This window comes from Bombina bombina, chromosome 2 (genome assembly GCF_027579735.1).
Source record: "Bombina bombina isolate aBomBom1 chromosome 2, aBomBom1.pri, whole genome shotgun sequence".
In the NCBI taxonomy this organism is placed as follows: domain Eukaryota; kingdom Metazoa; phylum Chordata; class Amphibia; order Anura; family Bombinatoridae; genus Bombina; species Bombina bombina.
The window spans coordinates 325,430,714-325,457,554 of NC_069500.1; the positions used below are offsets into that span (position 1 = coordinate 325,430,714).

A 26,841-nucleotide genomic window follows, 5' to 3' on the forward strand; every position below is an offset into this window, starting at 1 on the left:
TAGTTTAGGTTTTATTTTTATTTCACAGGTAAGTTTGTATTTATTTTTAAATAGGTAGTTAATAATTGTAACTTTAATTTAGGTCTATTTTAATTATGTTAAAGTTAGGGGGTGTTAGGTTTAGGGGTTAATAGTTTAATTTAGGTTGTTGCGATGTGGGGGATGGCTGTTTAGGGGTTAATAGGTTTAGTTAGTGTTGGCGATGTTTGGGAACAGCAGTTTAGGGGTTAATAGGTTTAGTTAGTGTTGGCGATGATTGGGAATGGTGGTTTAGGGGTTAATAGGTTTAGTTAGTGTTTCAGTTAGTGTCGGCGAAGTCGGGGAACTGCAGTTTAGGGGTTAATAGGTTTAGTTAGTGTAAACGATGTTTGTGAACAGCTGTTTAGGGGTTAATAGGTTTAGTTAGTGTCGGCGATGTCGGCGAACAGCGGTTTAGGGGTTAATAGCTTTATTTAGTGATTTAGTTGGTGTCAGCGATGTCAGAGAATGGTTTAGGTGTTAATAGCTTTATTTAGTGATTTAGTTAGTGTTGGCGATGTCGGGGAACTGCGGTTTATATTAGAACAATGAAAAATTCAGAATATAAATAATGGATCTGAAAATTCAGAAACGGATTTATTCATTTTCGGAATTTTGGGGGAATTTAGTTATGGTGCCGATTCGGAAATTCGGATGCATTCGAATCTCTGAATCGGTCAAAATTCGTCCGAAAACTAAATTTGGCAGAAACTAAACGCACATGTCTAGTAAATACTTTGTTTTGCATTTAAGCACTAATATTAACTAGATCTGTTCCTTTGTTCTATGGATTACATGCTAAATATTAAGGTGAGGGATTATTCTACTATGGTTTGGTGTCATCATGAGCCAGGTGCAACAAAGCTTCTTTTGAACATTTGTGAATAACAGCTTCATAATCTTTCCTTTATACATTCACTACAATTTATATATACAATCTGCAGCATTTTGGCAAAATAATAACACTTATTCAGATTTAGAAAGTTTTTTCTGTAGACACAAGCCATTGTTAAGGGTGTATATTCTTTTGGAAAGGCATTTGCAGTTTTTATATTTGATTATTTTCCAATAAATTGTCTATTTGTTTTTCATTTAAATATTGTTAAAAGAGGTTTTAAAAAAAATTAGTCTTGATTTAAGCCACTACTTCAATTAAATATGCTGTTTCAAAATAGAATTTTGTATGTGTGTGTAGAAGTAGTAGCGATATTATTTTCTTTTATAAGTGCACCATTCCATTATACTATGTTGTGATAAACATATGTGTACAGAGGTGGTTGGCAAACATATAGCATTTGTGCATTACACCCTAGAGTTTCCATTAGTCTAGAATACATTGAGGCTACTTATACTGATGAATTATTTTGGTTAGAAATACTAAACTGTAACATTATATAGTGGACAAGACAACACTTAGTCAGTTTTAATAGCCATACCTGTGTGGCTGGTGTGGAGTAAGCTGTCTGCTGAAACGTTCCAGTGAATATCCATCTGCCAACTTCCCATTCTGTTTTTCACATGGGTTCTCTTTATCTTGGTAAGATAGAAAGCTGACAAGGTCATTGCTAAAAAGCAAAAACAAAACAATAGACAAAGTTATTCTATCTGATATAAAAGGTATGTAACATTTACCTAAAGTTGATTTTGTTAACCCCTTAATGACCGCAGCACTTTTCCATTTTCTGTCAGTTTGGGACCAAGGCTATTTTTACATTTTTGCGGTGTTTGTGTTTAGCTGTAATTTTCCTCTTACTCGTTTACTGTACCCACACATATTATATAATGTTTTTCTCGCCATTAAGTGGACTTTCTAAAGATACCATTATTTTCATCATATCTTATAATTAACTATAAAAAAAATTATATAATATGAGGAAAAAATGGAAAAAAACCCACTTTTTCTAACTTTGACCCCCAAAATCTGTTACACATCTACAACCACCAAAAAACACCCATGCTAAATAGTTTCTAAATTTTGTCCTGAGTTAAGAAATACCCAATGTTTACATGTTCTTTGCAATTTATAGGGCCATAAGTACAAGTAGCACTTTGCTATTTCCAAACCCCTTTTTTTCAAAATTAGCACTAGTTACATTGGAACACTAATATCTTTCAGGAATCCCTGAATATCCCTTGACATGTTTATATTTTTTTTTAGAAGACACCCCAAAGTATTGATCTAGGCCCATTTTGGTATATTTCATGCCACCATTTCACCGCCAAATGCGAGCAAATAAAAAAAATTGTTCACTTTTTCACAATTTTGTTCACAAACTTTAGGTTTCTCACTGAAATTATTTACAAACAACTTGTGCAATTATGGCATAAATGGTTGTAAATTCTTCTCTGGGATCCCCTTTGTTCAGAAATAGCAGACATGTATGGCTTTTGTTGTTGCTTTTTGGTAATTAGAAGGGCGCTAAATGCCACTGCGCACCACACGTGTATTATGCCCCGCAGTGAAGGGGTTAATTAGGGAGCATGTAGGGAGCTTCTAGGGTTAATTTTAGCTTTAGTGTAGTGTAGTAGACAACCCAAAGTATTGATCTAGGCTCATTTTGGTATATTTCATGCCACCATTTCACCGCCAGATGCGATCAAATTAAAAAAAATGTTAAATTTTTCACAATTTTAGGTTTCTCACTGAAATCATTTACAAACAGCTTGTGCAATTATGGCACAAATGGTTGTAAATGCTTCTCTGGGATCCCCTTTGTTCAGAAATAGCAGACATATATGGCTTTGGCGTTGCTTTTTGTTAATTAGAAGGCCACTAAATGCCGATGCGCATCACACGTGTATTATGGCTAGCAGTGAAGGGGTTAATTATGTAGCTTGTAGGGAGCTTGCAGGGTTAATTTTAGCTTTAGTGTAGAGCTCAGCCTCCCACCTGAAACATCAGACCCCCTGATCCCTCCCAAACAGCTCTCTTCCCTCCCCCACCTCACAATTGTCCCCGCCATCTTAAGTACTGGCAGAAACTCTGCCAGTACTAAAATAAAAGGTATATTTGTGGGTTTTTTTAGTTTTTTTTTTTTTAGCATATTTACATATGCTGCTTTGTAGTATCCCCCTTAGCCCCCAACCTCACTGATCCCACACCAAACAGCTCTCTAACCCTCCCCCTCTGCCTTAGCGGGCGCCATCTTGGGTACTGGCAGCTGTCTGCCAGTACCCAGTTTAGTAAAAAAAGAAATCTTTTTTTTTTTTAAAATCTCCTTTTCTGTAGTGTAGCTGTCCCCCCCCCAACCTCCCACCAGTTGCAGATCACTTAGAAACATTATTATTTTCTTATTTATTAGCTATTTTCAGATTTTTTTTTCTGTAGTGCAGCGGTTCCCTCCCGCTCCCGCCCCGTGCACGCGCCCGCCCGCCGCCCCCCCGTGCACGCGCGCGCTCACATGCGCACCCCCGTCGCTCCTGCCCCCGATCCCGCCCCCCTGCACATTACACGGCGCATCGATGGCCGCCCACCCGCCTCCCAAGTCCGCTCCCACACACCAACGATACCGGCCATCGATGTCCGGTGCAGAGAGGGCCACAGAGTGGCTCTCTCTGCATCGGATGGCCATTTAAGGTTATTGCAGGATGCCTCCATATCGAGGCATCACTGCAATAACCGGAAAGCAGCTGGAAGCGAGCAGGATCGCTTCCAGCTGCTTTCCACACCGAGGACGTGCAGGGTACGTCCTCAGGCGTTAACTGCCTTTTTTTTGAGGACGTACCCTGCACGTCCTCGGTCGTTAAGGGGTTAAAGGGACAGTCTAGTCCAAAACAAACTTTCATTATTCAGATAGGGCATGTAATTTTAAACAATTTTCCAATTTACTTCTATCACTAATTTTGCTTTATTCTCTTAGTATTCTTAGTTGAAAGCTGAATCTAGGAGGTTAATATGCTAATTTCTAAGCCCTTGAAGGCCGCCTCTTAGGTCAGGGCATTTCAACAGTTTTTCACCACTAGAGAGTTAGTTCATGTGTTTCATATAGATAACACTGTGCTCATGCCAGCACTGATTGGCTAAAATGCAAGTCTGTCAAAAGAACTGAAATAAGGGGCAGTTTGCAGAGGCTTAGATACAAGATAATCACTGAGGTAAAAAGTGTATTAATATAACTGTTTTGGTTATGCAAAAATAGGGAATGCGTAATAAAGGGATTATCTATCTTTTAAAACAATAAATATTCTGGTGTAGACTGTCCCTTTAAGGTGTTCAAAGAGTTTCTTCGATCCAAGTTATGCCTTGTTATATTATAGGTCTTTGACAATTATTCCCCCTTTAAATATATAACAAAAAAAATGTACCTGCCTTAACAAGATCTCTTTGCATTTTAGAATTGATGGTGTAAACCACATAGACTGCAATTGCCTCTACATTCTGCAGCTAAAATCATGATTACAATGTTGATATTGATGGACATTTTTTATTTAATTATTTAAATAATAGAATGGTCTGATAAATATATATACACACAATACATGAAATAGCCAGCAACACATTTATAAGTCTAGTGATGTTTTAGTTCATCTGGGTATCTGGCCTGGGCCAGATTTATTTTTCAATCTTAAATAATACCCTTGGGGGCACATTTATCAAGCTCCGTACAGCCCCCCTTCATGCTCGCCGGAAACAGACCGGAAAGACCGCTGCTCCATAACCTGTCCACCTGCTCTGAGGCCGCGGAAAGAAATCGCCAGTACTTTTGCCGGTCTGTAGGCTTTGATAACTAAGGGGAATCAAGCTCTCCACAATTACGCTGCGGAATTCCAGCGTATTTGCGGTTGACGGCTTGATAAATAGGCCCCATTGGGTATAAATCACTACTAATACCAGAAAGACTGGTTTTGGATTCACTAGGATTCAAATATTTCCAGATGGCAAATGCAATATGTGTTATTGTGGGGAAGGTTTTATAAGGTCTTAAATATGTTATGTTAATAATTCTAAAAGAGTACAGTATAATTGCAATAAACATATTCAGTTTAAATGTGACACAAAATAACAACATCCTGCAAAACAGAGAAATCGTAATTTCCAAGATGTTCTGAGAACTGTCACAGTGTGTTGGGAATATTAGCAACTGCCACAGAACAGCTCTCTCTCTTTTCCTCCTTCTCCCTATTTATTAACAGACAGCTTTCCGTCTGACACCCTTTGATGTTGTTTTCTTACATGTCAACACATTGAATAACAGCGTCTGCTTCAATTTTATGCTGCAGCCAAAAGACAAGAGGAAAAAAGCAACATTTTGTCTGTGAAATTGTCTGTCTCTCTCAAGCAGCACACATAGGGGCCTATTTAACAAAGGTCTGTCGGACCTGATCTGACAGTGAGGATCAGGTCCGACATACCTTGCTGAATGGGGAGAGCAATACACTCTCCGTATTCAGCATTGCACCAGCAGCTCTTGTGAGCTGCTGTTGCAACGCCGCCCCATGCAGATTCGCCGCCAGCAGGGGGGTGTCAATCAACTTGATCGTACTTGATCGGGGTGAATTGCGGCGATGTCTGTTCACCTGCTCAGAGCAGGCAGACAAGTTATGGAGCAGTGGGCCCTCAAGCTCCATCCGGAGCTTGATAAATGGGCCCCATAGATTGAACTGCAATGCTGGTACAATGGCTGTACACTTAATGTGCCACACATGTTATTTCTTCCATACTCAGTCTACTGATTATCTAAAGACTCTGAGAAACAGAATTAGAAGCTGCAAGAAACTGCTCCTTCACATACGAAAAGTGTTTTGCAAAGAATAATAAAGTTTAGTTTTGTAAAATAAGTAAATGTTTATGCTTTTCCATTTCACCAATTTCCTAGCTTCTAGTAGTAGTCAATAACAAATAACAAATCACAGCCTAGTGCATTGTATATGGTGTATGAATGTACACTGTTGTTCACACATATGCAGTAGAAGAAAGAGAATGGGAATCCCTCCAATTCTGTCTTTCCTTGGTGATTTAACAATGATTCTACTCAGTAAAGTCATTATAATTTATTAAAGAGACAGAAACACATTCTGTTCTAATTACTACTCATGTCTATATAGGTTCACTGTGCTAAAAGGCAGCCTTCCGCCTCTAAGCACATATGTTTTGTCTTACAGTAATAGTGATATCTATATCACCTTGTATCCTCACTGGTAATGCAGGCAATGACTTAGCTTGTCATGAGCAGCAAAACGGATAATCTACCTTAAAGGGACAGTCTTCACCAGAATTTTTATAGTTTTAAAAGATAGATAACCCCTTTATTACCCATTCCCTAGTTTTGCATAACCAGCACAGTTATATTAATATACTTTTTACCTACAGACATCACTGAATGCCGACAGCATATGCTCTCAGCATTTAACATTGCACAAGCAGTTCACCAGAACTGCTTGTGCAATGCCGCCCCCTGCAGATTCACGGCCAATAGGCCGCTAGCAGGGGTGTCAATAAGCCCAATCGTATAGGATCGGGCAGACTGCAGACCGCAGCCTCAGAGTCAGCGAACCAGTTATGGAGCAGCGGTCTTAACAGGGGCATCAAGCTTCATTCGGAGCTTGATAATTCGGCCCCAGAGCATGCAATTTTAAGCAACTTTCTAATTTACTCCTATTATCAATTTTTCTTTGTTCTCTTGGTATCTTTATTTGAAAAAAGCAAGAATTTAAGTTTAGATGCCGGCCCATCTTTGGTTCAGAACCTGGGCAGAGCTTGCTGATTGGTAGCTAAATGCAGGCCATGGCTGGTTATTTATTGCACGCCCGTAAACAGGCAAATTTTCCCATTTACTGGTACGCAATAAATTATCGCTCCACTTGTAATCTATCCTTAAATAAATGTTTGAATGATGTTTTCAGAGCAAAGATTAGCCTGAGAATAATTTGTACATGTATTTTTAAAAATTATATTAGTTGTTTAAATATTGAACAAATATGGTTAAAGGTAATGTCCATAAAGCAGTGAGTGCCGCCATAATGTAATTTAAGTTACTTTTTCTGCTGACGCCAATTAGGAATGGTTATAAATGGCTTACTAGATTGTGCAACCAATGACTGTGTGGAATATAGCAGTGTCTGCAATTCCATATTTAACATGAATTGGAATATTCAGTATTCAATAATAGGAAAAGAGAACAAAAATAAATAATCAAAGTATATTGCAAAGTTGTTTTACTAGACATAATTAAACCATTTATATTAATATCTTGAGGAGTTTTATAACCTTTAAGAGATTTGTGTCCTTGAAACTCTTAGTGAAATGAGGTCACTGAGTGATCTATTGACGCTTACGTAGGGATAAACTAGGCACTGCTGAAGGCAGGTGTTCAGTGACTGCACCATGGTAAACAAGCTCAGTCTCTTTTACCAGAAAGCTCACAATTTGCTTTATTCTTTAGCGTTATTCAGCCTCTTGAGGTAAACACTCTCTAAAGATAAGTGAAAAGCGCCCACTATCTGAGCCTGCGCTTGGTATCATTCCAAGAAGTGGTCATCCTTCCCAAGTCCTTTCTCTCAGCTTAATGTATAAAGCCCATGAATCAATCCAGATGGTGCTCTGCTCCCATACTGTATTTGCCCACTAGCAAAGCGCAAGTTTCATCTGTGGTTGACTTTTGAATTATTAAATATAATGATTTTCTGCATGATTTCCCAGGAAAGCCTTAATTATACAAGCAGATTGGCTTGCGAATGAAAGATCTGACCATTAAACAAACATAACACTTAACGGTTTCATATGCACATTTTCTTCTTAATGGTAATCCTCTTATAGTTCTCATAAATTCTCTCTAGAACTATTTGGATATTTACCCTTTATATTTGGATTGGTGTTTTTTTTTTTAAAGCAATATTGTGATCAAAACACAATTAACATATCTGAGTTAGTTTACAGGTTATGTGAAAAACTGATTTTTCTTCATTGTTGTACAACCTAATTAGCCAATGCACTGAAAGTGTACAGTATCAATGCTGAAATATTTATATCTACAATTTAAAGGGACGTTAAACTAATAATGTTAAATTAAATGTAAAAAATAAAATGTGCGGTGTACTTATTAGAATTTCTTGTAATTTAACTCTGTTTTCATTTCTTTTTTTTGTTTTCATTAAACTAAAATTGTTACATCAAATGTAGTTAGGGATTCCACTTTCCAGCCAGACAGTATTTTACTGACATAGCTGTTTTTTGCAAGATTCAGGTAAAAGTAGAAAGTGAAGTGTAGAAAGTACAGAAATAAAGGCGCTGACTTATCATTACACAAGCATTTCTGGCTGCTAGCAGGGATCAGGATGATTGCAGTTCGCCACCTCAGAGGTGACCGTTGCTTCTTAACTCTTGTTTCCGGGGAGCCAAAAGGCTTGCGCGGAATCAGCAGCATCCGCTGCTTAATACATCGGCCCAAATGACTTTATTGTGGGTAAACTTCTAAGTGTGTTGGAATCTAATAACAAACAGTCATTTAAAATAAGTCCCAGCAGCTTAAATGTCTGAGTTACTCTGTATAATTTATTATGCAAATATATGCAAACTAGTCTTAAAGCCCGTTTACACGGGCCATTTTTTGCAGTGCAGCAGTCCCATCCCTTGCTCTCTCTCCCTCCCCCTCTCTTTTGCTCTCTCTCCTCCCCTCTCTTTTGTGCTCTCTCCCCCCCTCTATTTTGCGCTCTCTCTCGGTCCACCACTCTTTTGCTCTCTCTACCCTTTCGTTTGCTCTTTTCCCTCTCTCCACGCTCTCTTTGCTTTCGCTCCCCCCTCTTTTTTGCTCTCTCTCCCCCCTCTCTTTTGCGCTCTCTCTCTCCCCCTCTTTTTTGCGCTCTGTCCCCTTCTCTTTTGTGCTCTCTCTCCCCCCCCTCTCTTTTGCACTCTCTCTCCCCCCTCTCTTTCGCTCTCTCTCCCCCCTCTCTTTTGCGCTCTCTCTCCTCTCTTTTGCACTCTCTCCCCCTCTCTTTTGCGCTCTCTCTCCTCCTCTCTTTTGCACTCTCTCTCTCCCCCGCTCTTTTGCGCTCTCTCCCTCCTCTCTTTTGCGCTCTCTCTCCTCCTCTCTTTTGCGCTCTCTCTCTCCACCTCTTTTGCGCTCTTTCTCTCCCTCTCTCTTTTGCGCTCTCTCTCTCCCCCTTCTCTTTTGTGCTCTCTCTCCCCCTCTCTTTTGAACTCTCTCTCTCCCCCTCTCTTTTGCGCTCTCTCTCCCCTCCTCTCTTTTGCGCTCTCTCTTCCCCCCTCTCTTTTGCACTCTCTTCCCCCCTCTCTTTTGCGCTCTCTCCCCCCTCTCTTTTGCGCTCTCTCTCTCCCCCTCTCTTTTGCGCTCTCTCTCTCCCTCCACTCTTTTGGGGTCTCTCTCCCCCTCTCTTTTGCGCTCTCTCTCTCTCCCCCTCTATTTTGCTCTCTCTGTCTCCCCCTCTCTATTGCTCTCTCTTTCCCTCTCTTTTGCTCTCTCTCTCCCCCTCTCTATTGCTCTCTCCCTCTCTCTCTCCCCTCTCCCCCCTCTCTCTCCCCATCCCCCCTCTCTTTCCCCCCTCTATTCTTTTGTTCTCTCTCTCCCCCTCACTTTTGCGCTCTCTCTCTCTCCCCCTCTATTTTGCTCTGTCTCCCCCTCTCTATTGCTCTCTCTTTCCCTCTCTTTTGCTCTCTCTCTCCCCCTCTCTATTGATCTCTCCCTCTCTCTCTCCCCCTCTCCCCCCTCTCTCCCCCCTCTCTCTCTCCCCATCCCCCCTCTCTTTCCCCCCTCTATTCTTTTGTTCTCTCTCTCCCCCTCACTTTTGCTCTCTCTCTTTCCCCCTCTTATTTTCTCCCTCCTCTCTTTTTCTCTCTCTTCCCTCTCTTTTGCTCTTTCCCTCTATTTTGCTCTCCCTCCTCCCTCTCTTTTGGTCTTTCCCCTCTCTTTTGCTCTCTCTTCCCCTCTATTTAGCTCTTTCCTCTCTCTTTCTATCTCTCTCCCCTCTCGCACAGACTGCGCCCAGCCCCACCATGCCCAGTCACGCCCCGCCCACGCCCACTTTCGCCGCACTGTGACACAAACAGCAGATCGGGTAAGGCCTGGTGTGTTTGTCCTCATACTGTCTCTACTGCACATGACAACTTAGGACAAACACACTTGGCCTTTTATATTGTAGGATGAGTATGGCCGGGCTGGCAAACCTAAACGTAGTAAATAATAAAAGAAAGGCAATGTACTCTTGTTACGTTTCACAAACATTTCCTGTAATTTAACTCAGTTTTTTTTCAGTTGACCCTGAAAGGCTGCAGACATCAGAACCTTGTCCCTGCAACATGTTACACAGTAATTGCTTGATCAGTGAAGGAGCACATTCACATTTGTCCCTGAATAAGTTAAAACATAATTGAGGAATTTTAAGGTGTATGTCCTTTGACTGCAAAGCAATGAATATTCCTCTAACAAAATGACAGTTATAAATTATTTTAAAGCATTTTACAGCCCATCACTAGAATGCAACGAGACATGTCTCACTAATACTTATGTTATCATCTTATCAGTTGATTCACTAAAATGGATAAGATACAGCCTGGTGAACTAAAGCGTCACACTCTGCCCAGATTAACTGAGGTCTCAGAAAGGCAAATGTTACCCAGAGCTGTTTATCTTGCTGTGCAGGTTCTGGATGTGAAAGAGAGACACATACGTTACAATATAATGCTCAAAAAAGCCCCCAATGGTTTTGTGTCATGTCTCTCTATGCCAGTGAGGTTTTTACCATCAGGCCCTTAGTGATTAGGGAGATTTTACTTAAAAGAAATTTAATTTTTCAGATAATTAGGAGAAACAGCTAAATGTATCTTTAACCAATTAATTCCTGATAGATAGATAGATAGATAGATAGATAGATAGATAAATAGATAGATATAAAGATAGATAGATAGATGAGATAGATAAATAGATGATAGATAGATAGATAGATAGATAGATAGATATAGACAAACCAATAGATAGGACTGATATAGATTGATAGATGATAGATATATGATATTGTTAGGAAAATAGATAGACAAACAGATAGACTGATATAGATTGATAGATATAGATAGATACATAGATAGATATATAGATAGAGGGATAGACAGATGATAGATAGATAGATAGATAGATAGATAGATAGATAGATAGATAGATAGATAGATAGATAGATGATAGACAGACAGCGGAAATATTTTACTGACAGCTCACTCATTTTTATTTTTTAGTGTTTCTAGTTAGTTTTTCTATGCAAGTGCTAAATTTAGCCAGACTAACCAGGGGCAAAAAAGCAAGATGTTTTGATTGCGTTTTGCTTAGAATACATCCCACAGACAAGGCAATTTGAAAATTGTATATTAAAAAAAGATGAAGGAGAAGAACCAGCCTCCATGGAGCTGTGATTATTAATCATGTGGATTCCTGTAGTTTGTTATGTAAAATTATACTGGCAAATCAGGAAGACAGTTTTCTCAGTGATTACACTGATTCACAAGTGCCTGTGATTATGTCAGAGGCTTTTGTGCTGTTTTAACAGGTTGGGGCGCCCCAGCTGCAAGCTGCTGGATTGGATAGTAAAAATACAGTTCAATTTACTCTGTTTGATTTGATTGTGCTAATTGTATTATATGTTGAATCTTAGAACATAATCCTGTCATCATAAAGACACCTGTATTCACCCCTTGTCTGCCAGGGAGCAATATGCAATATGTGGTAGTTCTCACTGCCAGCCATAGGATCAAGCATGGAGGGAACTGTGGAAAAACTATGAATGTTTGGGGGGGGGGGGGGGGGGGGGTTAGGCCAGGTTTGATGCAGACTTTCTCAGCATAACAAATTGTTTTTCAAATGGCACCACATTTTTTTTTCAAATGGACAAGAATACATTTAAGAGATTATTTGGATCAAAACAAAAACGTCAATAAGCAATTCTTTAGCAAGGTGTATTATGGTATTCTGAATTATTGCACAAGTGCAACAAGCGAACACATACTCACATCAGAAAAATATTAACAGGAACAAAACAGGATCCAAGCAGAGGAACAGGACCTACATGTGGGCACAACCTGTGTATTGCAAACACAAATAGGGAGAGGAAGCACACTAGTGTGGGAACACAGAGACCAATACTTCATTATAACTTAACAAGCAGCTTTAAATGGATTGTAGTACAGTGGTATTGATATTAAAAATATTGATGGTTAAGACACAAAACATCATGGGCCAGATTACAAGTGTTGCGATATTTAGCGCTTTTGCTCAAGAGTAAACTTCGCTATAAGTAAGCTTTTGGTGCGACTGCTTTAACATATTCTCCCCATAGGAGTCAATAGAGAACACAGAAGAAAAAACCTAACACCTATATATATATATATATATATATATATATATATATATATATATATATATATATATATATATACACACACTTACATATGTAAATATATATACACACACACATATATATACACACACGTCTAAATATGTGCATGTATAAATATATGTATAGATGTGTGTACATATGAATTTATGTAACATTCCAATGTTCTTCACATACAGAACAATGTCATTTTTATTGTAAAAAAAATAACAAATATATATATGTGTGTGTATGAATAAAGGTCACTGATCTGGATATAGCACTCATACACAGTGCCTTAAACTTAAAAGGGCATTAAACACCTCTTGTGTTTGTAATAAATTGTGCTTGTCTCATGCTCCCTAGCTGGTTTATATAATTTGCAGCAATTTGAAAATTTAAGTTACATAGCAAAAGTTATACACAAAACAACATGTGTTTAATGTCCCTTTAAGGCTCTTAAAATAATGCTGATGCACAAAATAACCCTTTGTGTATATTATGATGCCAGTTTATTAAATCTAATGCACATATAGTGATATTGTATGGCATGTTAAACATATTGTGCATATAATAATACAGATGCCTATTTTTATTATTATTATCGGTTATTTGTAGAGCGCCAACAGATTCCGCAGTGCTATAAACAAATGCGGAGTACAACAAAACAATTATAGGGATCAAATGGGTAGAGGGCCCTGCCAAGAGTTGCACTGTTGTAGTCAACTCTTAAGAAGGTGATCTAAGAAGGTGATCTATAAACAGCTGGACTCTTAGGCTTACATGCTAAGGGGGTTCAGGGGATAGCAATGGAGGAGAGGAACTGGTATAAAGAAAGGTTAGCGTAGGTTGTATGTATCCCTGAACAGTAGAGTCTTTAGGGATTACTTGAAGATTTTAAAACTAGAAGAGAGTCTTGTGGAGCGAGGCAGAGAGTTCCACAAGATGGGAGCCAGTCTGGAGAAGTCCTGTAAATGGGAGTGTGATGAGGTGACAAGAGAGGAGGAGAGTAGGAGGTCGTGAGCAGAGCGAAGGGGACGGGAGGGAGAGTATCTGGAGACAAGGTCTGAGATAACGGGGGGGAGCAGTGCAGTTTAGGGCTTTGTATGTCATAATGAGAAATTTGTGTTTGATCCTAGAGGAAAAAGGAAGCCAGTGAAGGGATTGGCAGAGAGTTCCAGCAGATGAAGAGCGACGTATAAGGAAGATGAGTCTGGCAGAGGCATTCATTATGGATTGTAAAGGAGCTAGGCGGCCAGTGGGGAGACCAGAGAGGACAGAGTTGCAGTAATCGAGGCGGGAAAGAATGAGAGAGTGGATTAAAATCTTAGTTGTGTCTTATGTAAGGAAGTGTCTAATTTTAAAGATGGTTTTAAGGTGGAAGCGGCAGGCTTTAGCCAATGACTGATTGTGAGGAGTGAAAGAAAGATCTGAGTCAAATGTGACCCCGAGACATCGGGCATGCGGGGTAGGGGGAATGATGGAGTTGTCGACAGTTATTGAGAGATTGGGGGTGGAGAGTTTTAGCTTGAGGTAGTGAGAGGACATCCAGTTAGAGATGTGAGAAAGACAGTTAGTGACATGGGTTACCAAGGAAGGAGATAGGTCTGGTGCAGAGAAATAGATTTGGGTGTCGTTGGCATACAAATGATATTGTAAACCGTTGGACTTTATTAGGGAACTTAGTGATGACGTGTAGATTGAGAAGAGAAGGGGACCGAGGACAGAGCCTTGCGGTACTCCAACAGAAAGTGGTGACGGGGCAGAGGAGGTCCCAGAGAAGGCTACACTAAAGGTACGGTTTGACAGGTAGGAAGAGAGCCACGAGAGGGCTGTGTCACAGATGACGAAGGATTGGAGGGTTTGGAGCAAAAGAGGGTGGTCAACAGTGTCAAAGGCTGCGGACAGATCAAGGAGGATAAGCAGAGAGAAGCGGCCTTTTGATTTTGCTGTAAGTAGTTTGTTGGTAACCTTAACAGTTGCTGTCTCTGTGGAGTGATGGGGATGAAATCCAGATTGCAATGGGTCAAAGAGGGAGTTTATTGTAAGGAAATGGGATAGGCGTGCCTAGGGATGCCTAGTATATTAACCCTAATGCACATATAGTGATACTGATGTATGGCATATTGACCAGATATACATATAATGATACAGATGCCTAGGAGATTAAACCTACTGCATATATAGTGATACTGATGTGCAGCATATTAACCATAATGTACATATAATAATACAGATGCCTAGTAAATTAACTCTAATACACATATAGTGATACTGATGTATGGTATATTGACTAGATATACATATAATGATACAGATGCCCAGCATATTAACCCTAATGCATATATAGTGATACAGATATATGGCATACTGACCATAATGTACATATAATAATACAGATGCCTAGTATATTAACCCTAATACACATATAGTGATACTGATGTATGGCATATTAACCATAATGTACATAGAATGATAAAGATGCCTAGCACATTAACCCTAATGCACATATAGTGATACTGATGTATGGTATATTGACCAGATAAAGGAAAAGGAGATTGACAAAGACTGACATTAAAAAGTTCAATTTATTGAAAATATTATTGTTAAAAAATGAAGGCACTCTCCAAAGCATCAAAGGTTAGGACAGCAGTTCCAGAATGGCAGCTTACGCGTTTTGGCTAGTAAGCCTTAGTCATAGCATTTACTATTAACCAGATATACATATAAGGATACAGATGTCTAGTATATTAACCCTAATGCATATAAAGTGATACTGATGTATGGAATATTGACCATAATGTACATATAATAATACAGATGCCTAGTATATTAACCCTAATGCACATAAAGTGATACTGATGTATGGAATATTGACCATACTATACATATAATGATACAGATGTCCAGTATATTATTTATAATGCTCATATAATGATACTGATATAGTATATTAACCCTAATGTACATATACATCTGAATAATACATTAACCTCAATGCACATATGCTGCACCATATTTTCAAAATAATGCACATAAAACAAAATAGCTATACAATGAGTTAACGATACATGTATTATAATCTAAATACACATGTGCTGATGTATTGATATTAGTCACCAAGTTGTACAGAAACTAGCAGAAACATCATTATAATAGGAAGGCTTTCTGGCGTAGTACAATGTCTAACCTCAGTTAACACTCTTTATATTTGCTTCATAGCTCTCACAGCTTTCATCTGACCTTTCTTACTTGTCTCCTTCACTGCAGCCATGTGCTGCCTGTAATAACTCCTGTGAATACTTCAGCCTGTCAATCCAGCTATAGTAGGATGGTATTATCTTAAGGGACCTGAAACTGAACATATTAATGGGGGACATTTGGCCCCAATATAGGGCTATAGTGGCTTGCTATTGTTAGTGTGGGTCGTAATAAAATATATATCGCTCTCGCACTAACTTGTGCGCATATTACAAGTTGAAAGTAAATGGTTTTGATCAAGCACAAACTAAATTTGCGCTCGGGGGTTAGCAGGACTGAAAAACTTGCGTAAGAGTATGGCTTAAAAACAAGTTGCACCAAACATGACATAAATACATTAAAATAAAGTGTTACACTCATACATACACTATCTGACAAATAATGTCATATAAATATGTATATATTTTTTTATAAGGGTTAAAAGTTATATGGTATATGGCTAGGTATTTCACTGCAAAGGTCTTAAATATACAGTATATGTATATATATATATATATATATATATATATATATATATATATAATACCGTCCATACCACACAGGTTATACCCTCCAAAGGTCGTCTGCCTGGGTGCTATGATGCCTTAAATATTTCCTGTACAAATGACAGCACTCTCAGGTCTTTTTTCAAAATGAGATCAACAAAATTCTCTTTTTTAATGGAACGTTTTCGAGGAGCTTGTCCCCATCATCAGCATAACATTCAAGTGTAACAAAACATATATTTATACAAACAAACCAATTGATCAAATCTTAATAACCTGTGTCTCCCTTGGTGTCCCAGAAAACCGCCAACCACTCGTGTTTGGAACGCACTATGCGTTCCAGTGCTTTGTAACCGGAAGTACCTCATGTCATGTGACTTCCGGTTTCGTATATTCACAATATACCTTATCCGTGCAGCATTTACATATTTCCAACTTATACTCTTAAGTACTTTTGCTTACTATATGCCTGTTATTCTCATATAGACATTTCATTGCCTTATTGTACTTGTGATCTTGTGATACACTGACTTGTCACTACTGCAGCGTAATCTCATCACTCTCACACTAGTGTGCTGATTTGTGCAAACTTTATATTTTTGCATTCCACTTTCTCTGTGTTGTCTATATACTGTGTATTGTGTGGGTATTAACTTTTATGTGTTAATTTGCAATAGCTTGTGTTAATTGTGCCTTTTATGTTTATCTCGGTTACCATGGTTACCCAATAGTGCTGGCTATGTATTCTCTATGTGTCTTGCAGTCTTTATATAGCCATATTCCATTAATTCCTTTATTGCACTGAGACTTAGGGGTCTATTAGTCGCCCCACTGCAATCTAATATGCATGTGTATTTACTCTTCCCCTAGGTGCACGTGTTGCGTTACTCAGCCCCTCTTTCCTTAGACCCTTGTGTCTTAAAAGGTGTCAGCTTAGAGGCTAGTGATCTACTTGTGCCTATAGGCACCTTGCATCTTTTACACATACATTTCTGACATATAGTTTCTTTAGTTTCTATTCTATTATCATATTATTTTGTACATTTAGATGTAGCATGTCCTCTTATTTAGTGCTTTTATTATTTTTTCTCTATGTTGTTGTTTGTTATTTATTTTACTAAGGTTGTCTCTTTGTATACAGGATTTTCAAGTGTCCCCACTGTGGTGCATCTGTCTCCTAGACTTCTATGCCTTGGATCTGTGTGCATAGCCATTCCACTTCCAGTTATCAGTCTATTTCCGTCCTGCTGTGTCTTTAGATGTTGTTCATCCTTTCCATGCTTATCTTTTGTTGTAATAGGCTACTGTGTATCAAGGTTATGGGAGTTGTTGTTTTACTGGTAACCTGCCCCTTCTGTGTCTTACTCCAAGAGTAGTGGGAGGCACTTTCATGTCTCCCCCTGCTCTGATCTAAGGTATATGACTAGGGCACTACCCCCCTTGGGGTCTGTGTCTCAGCCCCACCTTGATCCGGTGCACAGTATCTGGCCATCGTACCTTTGTATGTATCTCCTACCTATACCAGTGCCTTAAAATCTGGCGCTGAGTTGAGCCCCCCTGGGTGTATTGTGCCCAGTCTATACATCCATACTGCTTCTCGTCTGAGAAGGGCTTTATTACGATCGCCTCCTCTGTCAAGCTGGGGGATGTGGTCAATTAAGATGTATCTGATGCTGGAGACTTGATGTTGTTTTTGAGTGCAATGTCTGGCTACAGGTTGGTCTGAATTGCCTGTGTCTAGTGCCACCCTTATGGCCCGCCTGTGGTTAGCCATTCTTTCACGTAATGTCCCACTGGTCTTACCAATATAGAATTTGGCACATGGGCAGTAGAGTAGGTAGATTACATGTGTTGTATTGCACGACAGAGAGTGTTTAATGTGATACACCTTGTTGGTATGCGGATGGTGGAAGGTCTTAGTGGCTATTAGGCCATTGCACGTTGTGCAGCCCAGGCATTTATATGAACCTTTGATGTTAACCTTTTCTTTCTTTAGATAGCATAGCCACTAAGACCTTCCACCATCCGCATACCAATACAAAGGTACGATGGCCAGATACTGTGCACCGGATCAAGGTGGGGCTGAGACACAGACCCCAAGGGGGGTAGTGCCCAAGTCATATACCTTAGATCAGAGCAGGGGGAGACATGAAAGTGCCTCCCACTACTCTTGGAGTAAGACACAGAAGGGGCAGGTTACCAGTAAAACAACAACTCCCATAACCTTGATACACAGTAGCCTATTACAACAAAAGATAAGCATGGAAAGGATGAACAACATCTAAAAGACACAGCAGGACGGAAATAGACTGATAACTGGAAGTGGAATGGCTATGCACACAGATCCAAGGCATAGAAGTCTAGGAGACAGATGCACCACAGTGGGGACACTTGAAAATCCTGTATACAAAGAGACAACCTTAGTAAAATAAATAACAAACAACAACATAGAGAAAAAATAATAAAAGCACTAAATAAGAGGACATGCTACATCTAAATGTACAAAATAATATGATAATAGAATAGAAACTAAAGAAACTATATGTCAGAAATGTATGTGTAAAAGATGCAAGGTGCCTATAGGCACAAGTAGATCACTAGCCTCTAAGCTGACACCTTTTAAGACACAAGGGTCTAAGGAAAGAGGGGCTGATTAACGCAACACGTGCACCTAGGGGAAGAGTAAATACACATGCATATTAGATTGCAGTGGGGCGACTAATAGACCCCTAAGTCTCAGTGCAATAAAGGAATTAATGGAATATGGCTATATAAAGACTGCAAGACACATAGAGAATACATAGCCAGCACTATTGGGTAACCATGGTAACCGAGATAAACATAAAAGGCACAATTAACACAAGCTATTGCAAATTAACACATAAAAGTTAATACCCACACAATACACAGTATATAGACAACACAGAGAAAGTGGAATGCAAAAATATAAAGTTTGCACAAATCAGCACACTAGTGTGAGAGTGATGAGATTACGCTGCAGTAGTGACAAGTCAGTGTATCACAAGATCACAAGTACAATAAGGCAATGAAATGTCTATATGAGAATAACAGGCATATAGTAAGCAAAAGTACTTAAGAGTATAAGTTGGAAATATGTAAATGCTGCACGGATAAGGTATATTGTGAATATACGAAACCGGAAGTCACATGACATGAGGTACTTCCGGTTACAAAGCACTGGAACGCATAGTGCGTTCCAAACACGAGTGGTTGGCGGTTTTCTGGGACACCAAGGGAGACACAGGTTATTAAGATTTGATCAATTGGTTTGTTTGTATAAATATATGTTTTGTTACACTTGAATGTTATGCTGATGATGGGGACAAGCTCCTCGAAAACGTTCCATTAAAAAAGAGAATTTTGTTGATCTCATTTTGAAAAAAGACCTGAGAGTGCTGTTATTTGTACAGGAAATATATATATATATATATATATATATATATATATATATATATATATATATATATAAATATAGACAAAAAATTATCAGAGGGAACGCAGGCATTGGCTAAGCCGACCGGCCTACGTGGTGCACGCTACTAACACAGCCTCCAGACCGCATGGTTGATGGTACCTGCGGTGAAATACAGAAGCGCAACAAATGTAACCTGAGGATCAGATAAGTAACGAGGACGCACCTTGCCACAGCGATATGTCTGAATGAAATAGCAAGGTCGTATATGTTATATCATGGTTCACTAATATGGACTGTATCACGGTCACATACAACTACGGATACAATTGCCCTTTACCTGTGAAAACTTGCATGTCTAGTTGATCCGTGAGCAATATATTTACAAAGAAAGTTCTGGGTACTGCTATAACATTTGCCGAGGATAGCAACATTGTTACCTATATGCTACGCTGGCCTCATAGTAACAACACTGTGAACTGCTTTTCTTCTTGCTTGCTACAATTTTCTTTGCATGCAGCCTCACTTGTCAGCATTTCAGGATCCCAGCAATACTGAGGAAATATCACCTACTGTGCTTTATGCTATAACCCTCTACCTTTGCTTACTTTTTCCTACTGCAAGCTTTGCATGAAGAGCTAACAAAAAAGCACTAATATGGCACATACTGTCTGTTATTATTGCCTATAAATGTCGTTCTACATGCATATTGTTTAATTCAAGAAAGCCTAACTTAGAGACCACTTAGATCCTGGTAACAATTACCATTTTATGTACTGCCCGGTATTATACTCTCCTTGTTTGGAGTACTGTGAGCAGTTGGGTGTAGTGAGTCTAAAAATAAGGCTTTATATTCTTGATTATATATAAAAATACGCTATTCATTGTATACCATATTGTGACTGTGACAATAAGTTGTGACTTGCTTCTGTTTATGATACCCCTATTTGACCTCTTAGATCCCACTTTCTCATACCTGCCCAGGATATACCTCTTCACAAGGGGTTCTGTGTGCAGCAGGGTGTAGAGGTTCTATAAAGGTATCACATATCAAACTTACTAAGCTTTGGCTGCTTTTTCTTTGTACAAGCTGTGCACCCCTGACCGGTCAGGTTTTGAATACAAACTCTAGTATGTATATAAGTAACTTTTGTTTTCTTTTTAACTCCCTATAACGAATGTGATACAGTGTTTTGTATCTTTCTCATCTGGGGAGTGGTGTGCATACAGTTGGAGGATTTCCCTGTTCACAATTGGATTAAAAAATTCACTGTTTAAAAACGCACTTTGGTCTTATGAGCTTTATTTTTTCAAAAAGAGTGCTGAAATCCCTGTCTTTCTATAACTAGGATTACACTCCTAGTCATTTCTCCCTTTTCTAAACCATAATATATATATATATATATATATATATATATATATATATATATATATATATATATATATATATATAGATAGATAGATAGATAGATAGATAGATAGACACACACTTTTGAACATGTAAAAATCATTTGCATTCAATTTTAATATTTGTATTTAATGTAAATATTTTCCATTCCAAAGTTCTTCACGTAATGTACAAGAAAAATGTGAGAGAGAGATTTATTTTTTTTATATATATATATATATATATATATATATATATATATATATATATATATATATATAAATAATTATTAAAAAATAAATTAACATTTTCTTTTTTGTGAAGAACATTGGAATTTGAAATATGAATAACTCACTTTGGGTTCAGCACACTTGGTCTTACATTGTGTCGTGAGCGATAAATGTTACATTTTATAAAATAGTGTGCTCAATTAAAGTCTATGGGGAGAAGGAGTTAGCGTCATCACAATATCCAAAGTCCTGAAGTTTGCATGCATCGCTTTTCACTTTTGTGCAAACATTTACTTTTAGCATATAATAAGTGCGCACGTTAAAAGTTTACTCCCAGCAGTGTTTGCACATGAGCAAAAACACTAATAGTGCTCCCCTTGTAATCTAGCCCATAATGTTTATAAAAACTTTGTAATATAAAGTAATCAATCGCGAAGTGTACAGAGACTGTGACTGGTGTGAATTTTTCAAGAGTTCATGGTCTTAAAGTGAAGGTTAAGTTTTATAGTTTGCAAGACATAAATGTATTTGTTATGCTTACCCTAACGTAATCACTAACTTTTTTTTTCAACTTTTGTTTTTTAATGTTGAAGATATCTATATTGATATCTCCCTACCGGTGCGATGTCTGACTCCTCCCAGAAATTAAATGCTTCTTTTCTTGTTTGTTGACATATAGAGCGGTCCCGTAAGCCCAGAGCATGTTCACGAGGCTTCGTGAAACAGCGTATGCGCCAATCGCCGATTTCAATGTATTATGCGCAAGCGCGAGTCTGGTTCTTATGTGAATACCTGGATCTGGCCAATATGCATGCGCTAATCGTGAGCGCGTGTGGATACAGAGAACAATTGTGCATGCACAGGATAAAGTAAGAGGGTGACGTGTACTGAAGGCAGCCTAACGGCCAGAATTTCAGTTGGCTGATACAGAAAGGTGATCAGCAGGAATAAAAAAAACATAAAAGGGTTGCATTAGTGTACACTCGAAAATGGATAAATATTGGATATAACTTTGTTTTACATCGATTCATGAATGAAAGTCCTATTTAATTTAGTTGATTTATTATATCCTCGATCGTGATAATGGTAACTTTACCTTTACTTTAAGTTGGTAGCAGCTTCAAGAGAAGTTTGCAATTCTGTATAGAAAGGGTGGTTGACTCATGGAATCTAGTAAAGGTGGTAAAGGCTGTAATCGTACCTAAGAGAATATAAGAATACTCGGTATATAGAAACGTCTGTCCTAAGAATTAGGAAAGTCAAAATTAAAGGTACTTTAAACACTAAATACGTTTCAGGCACCTCCTTCTAATTATGGATGCTGCCATTTTGTAACCTAAGTTAGACTATAGCTATCAGTAGAAGAAATGCTGCACATGTGCAAACACGTCCGCACTACAATGTAGTGAAAGCTGGTTATCAACATGGTGCCAACAATTACTAAAGAGAGGCTGGGAATAACCTCAATACTATGCTTATAAAATGTAGTTTGTGTTTAGTGTCCCTTTAAACTTTTATGAACAACTGAATCTTTAAAACAGAGTCCTCCAAAGATAAACATCTCTGGTTATTATGCTAACCTATGGAGCTGATGAGTATAGTAAGGTTGATCTACAAGACATAGCAAATCACCTCTATATAGTAACATAAAGTATGGTTTTTCTCCTGAGGACTGTAATTTCTAGTACATTTAGAAAACTGTCCTTTTTTAAACTGATGATCATATGTTTATCATTTCAGAAAAAAAAAACACCTTGGATTGACTAAATGTTTCCTGACCTCTAGTGGTGAATGAAGTAATTACTATTCAACTCTTTATTAGTGTAACCTGTAAATTCGGTCCCACAATCCCTTGCAACTCTAGTTTCTATTTTCTTCTATACAACCTTTCATAAAAGGTCATTCATAACCTTATTCCTCTTCAGTTACTAGGCCCCACAGAGTACCATAGGAACTGATAAGAATGAACCAACAATTAATGGGGAGGGAGTAACCATTAATGTCCAATGGATCAGGGGGAGTATGTGCAAGGACTAGCAGTGCCCTACTGTATACTTAACTTAGTCCTCTAAAAGTTACAAATGGGTAATGGAACACAGCTTGCAAATCATACAAATGTTTAAATCTAAAATGTTTAATATAGTTATAATGTAAATAATATGAATAATTCTATTTTTATTCCCATCCCCAGGCAAAACATTTGCATTTGTAGCTGAGGAGTTAAAATAAATATAATATACATTTGAGAAGCATGGAAATGAGGCATTACATTTAATGCCATACTGCAGTTCTAATATATATAATATATTTATTATATGTTATCATGCTAAGCATCAGGAATTCACTTTACTACGATTTCCTACATCTCTATGTGTGCTTTCTTCTCTATTGCAGGCTATTGATCATTTGAAGCTTTTTTTAAGTAAGGCAATTGTTATGATTAAAACTGAGGAGTCGAGGACCAGTAGTAATATATATATTTTTTGGTACAATACTAAATTTATTCTTTTTATATAAATGTTGAGATAGTTTGTATGTACATTTTTTGCTGATATCAGTGCGATTAGTTAATAATGTATTATACTGTCTTGTTATGATATTAACAGTGATGAGAATAAAAATAAAGTAAAAAAAAAAAAAAAAGAAAACAACATTTTTTAATGGTCACAAAATATATTCAAAAGCTTAAAAGGGAAATTGTATTTCATGGTTAAGATAGATCATACAATATTAAAAAAACTTTCCAATTTACCTCGATTATCTAATTTGCTTTGCTTGGTTCTCTTGCTATCCTTAGCAGTTGCAAATCATACCTAGGTCGGCTCAGGAGCTGGGTGCTAGCTGCTGATTGGTGGCTGCACATAAATACCTGACATTATTGGCTTACTGATGTGTTCAGCTAGCTCTGAATCATAAAATAAAATTTGGGGTTATGTGTCCCTTTAATATAATTTAATAGGTCTCACTATTTGATTTTGTTCCCGGACAGTATCTATCAACTCTTCTGAATTCCTTCCTCTTCTTCATACTCTTAAACACCAAATACATTTAATAAGCATAGTATTGAGGTTATTCCCAGCCTCCCTCTAGTCATGGGCGCCACTATGTTGAAATATTTATTTCCCTACATTCCAGTGCTGATAGGTTTGCACATGCGCAGTAATTCTCCTACAGATACCTGCAGTCTAGGTTCCATCAAGGCAGCACCCATGATTAGAGTGAGGTGTATAAAATGTATTTAGTGTTCCTTTAACTCTCGCACACCAATTCTTTTGCATCACAAGATTCCATTTTTCAGTGTTTCTCATTTACACTTGACAGAATATTTTAATTGGTCACATTTCCTTGTTCAGCATTCTATCAATCATTTGTACACTGTAATGGGACTTGCTATCGAATAACATAATCTAAGCTATACAGCCTAAAATATCCAAAAAATAGAAGCTGACAGTATTACTGCTCATAACTCTCTTTGCAGTTACATTGGGCATTCAGAGCAATGTCTGGATCACAGAAAACTGATTTGAGAATCACTGTTCAGCACACGTATAGCTAATCAGGTGAATGAGGCGGTGCATGAAATATCACAGCACACACTTTTAATGGAAAAAAGACCACAAAAACCTTTTTTAGAACATTAATGTCTAAGAATCTTGCAACCTTGTGTTAGAGGAAATGCTAAAGGTGTAGATTTTTACTTGACAATAATAACTATATTGCAAATAATAAACCAGGCACCGTGTTGTGCTGAAGGGTGATTCTTTAATCAACTGTAATTTTATCTGGCAAGGTAACTATCTCATTAAACATTTTGCTATTTCAGAGCGCTGCTTAAACAAGCAAATGTAATCTTCTGACATGATTAATAAGAAATATTTATGCTAAAAAAATGCTAATTTTTATGGAACCTGTGAGACAAAAGTTTCTAGCATATTTAAACACAAAAAAACGAAGCCTATTGTTTTCCTCAACTTTATATCTAATAAAATCATACAAAATGATGGCTTCTTTGTCTAGGTAATTCCAATCCATTTGCAGATAAATTATTTCAATTACTATAATTGTGTGAATTATATAAACTTTATGGCAGGAAATTCTTTTTACAGGAAATGGAAGTCAAAATTACACTTTCATGATTTATAGGATTTCACAAATACTTCCTAACTGACACAGGGCTAAATTACAAGTGGCGTGCTATATAACATTTTAGATAAAACACAGCTGAAAAAACTTCTAATTTGTGCAGGTTAGTGCACATAATTACAACTTGAAAGCATTTTCGTAGCCACCAATCAGCAAGCGTTATCCACAGTGCTGAACCAAAAACGGCCCGACTCCTAAGCTTACATTCCTGCTTTCAAAATAAAGATGCCAAGAGAACAAATAAAAAGTTGATAAAAGGAGTAAATTAGAAAGTTGCTTAAAATCGCATGCTCTATCTGAATCATGAAAGAAACAAAAATTGTGTTTAGTGTCCTTTTAAGCTACACATAACTTTGATTTTAACATTCTTGGCTACCATTTGTGTAGCTTTTACATATTTTGTGTTCTTTTCATTTGTTTTTCTGCTTTTCTTCTGGCTTTGATAGGGACATAGAAGTCCTTTGATAGCACAGCAGCCCTTCCTGTCATCTAAAGAAGTGTGAGTCGTTGGAGGAAAGGACAAAGTGCCCCTGCAGTTGATGATTCTACAGATGCCTTTATTTCGAGACAAAAACAGGATATTTATACAAAAAGAAGAAACATTCCATGCATTTAATCTGGTATTATCTTGCTTTTCTTCAGGTGCAGCATCTCTCTCTTGTGACCTTTCAAAGGTCAATAAATCAACCTTGATCAATCATACTTGCAAACCAAGAGTGGCAGAATTATAGAGGCGACTAAGAGGCCTATGTATCAAAGGTCTTGCGGACCTGATCCGACAGTGCGGATCAGGTCCGCAAGACCTCGCTGAATGCGGAGAGCAATATGCTCTCCGTATTCAGCATTGCACCAGCAGTTCACAAGAGCTGCTGGTGTAACGCCTCCCCCTGCAGACTCGCCGCCAGCAGGGGGGTGTCAATCAACCCGATTTCTTGATCGGGTTGAATTGTGGCGATTCCTGTCCGCCTGCTCAGAGCAGGCGGACAGGGTTATGGAGCAGCGGTCTTTATACTGCTGCTTCATAACTGCTGTTTCTGTTTCAGAAACACGGGCCCACAAGCTCCATACGGAGCTTGATAAATGGGCCTCTCAGAGTCTTCAGACTCGCCAGAAACGCAAGTCTAAAGACCGCAGCTCCATAACCCTGTCCGCCTGCTCTGATGAGGCGGACAGAGATCGCCACAATTCAACCCGATCGAGTATGATCGGGTTGATTGACACCCCCCTGCTGGCGGCCGATTGCCACAAATCTGCAGGGGGCGGCGTTGCACCAGCAGCTCACAAGAGCTGCTGGTGCAATGCTGAATATGGAGAGTGTATTGCTCACAGCGATGTCTGTCTGACCTGATCCGCACTGTCGGATCAGGTCCGACAGACCTTTGATAAATAGCCCTCTCAGTCAGAGGCTTTTGCACTCTCTCACAATAACACAATAAGTTGCACCCGTGATGAGAACTTTATGATACTTTGTTTTGAGGCTAAGTTCAAGATGTGGTTTGAAAAATGTTCACCTTGAATTGAATTTTTTATGAAAAGGCATGAAAATGGGCTGCTTGCATTAATTCCAGGGGA

The 26,841-nt window shown here is 38.4% G+C and overlaps 1 protein-coding gene across 1 annotated transcript in view; it reads right to left on the reverse strand.

Annotated features, from left to right (window-relative positions):
- SRRM4 (serine/arginine repetitive matrix 4) overlaps positions 1–26,841 on the reverse strand; it is a 164,651-nt gene that overhangs the window by 77,671 nt on the left and 60,139 nt on the right. The window contains exon 2 of the mRNA XM_053699748.1: positions 1,455–1,583. Coding sequence (XP_053555723.1) covers positions 1,455–1,583 — 129 coding nt within the window. The remainder of the gene's footprint in view (positions 1–1,454; positions 1,584–26,841) is intronic.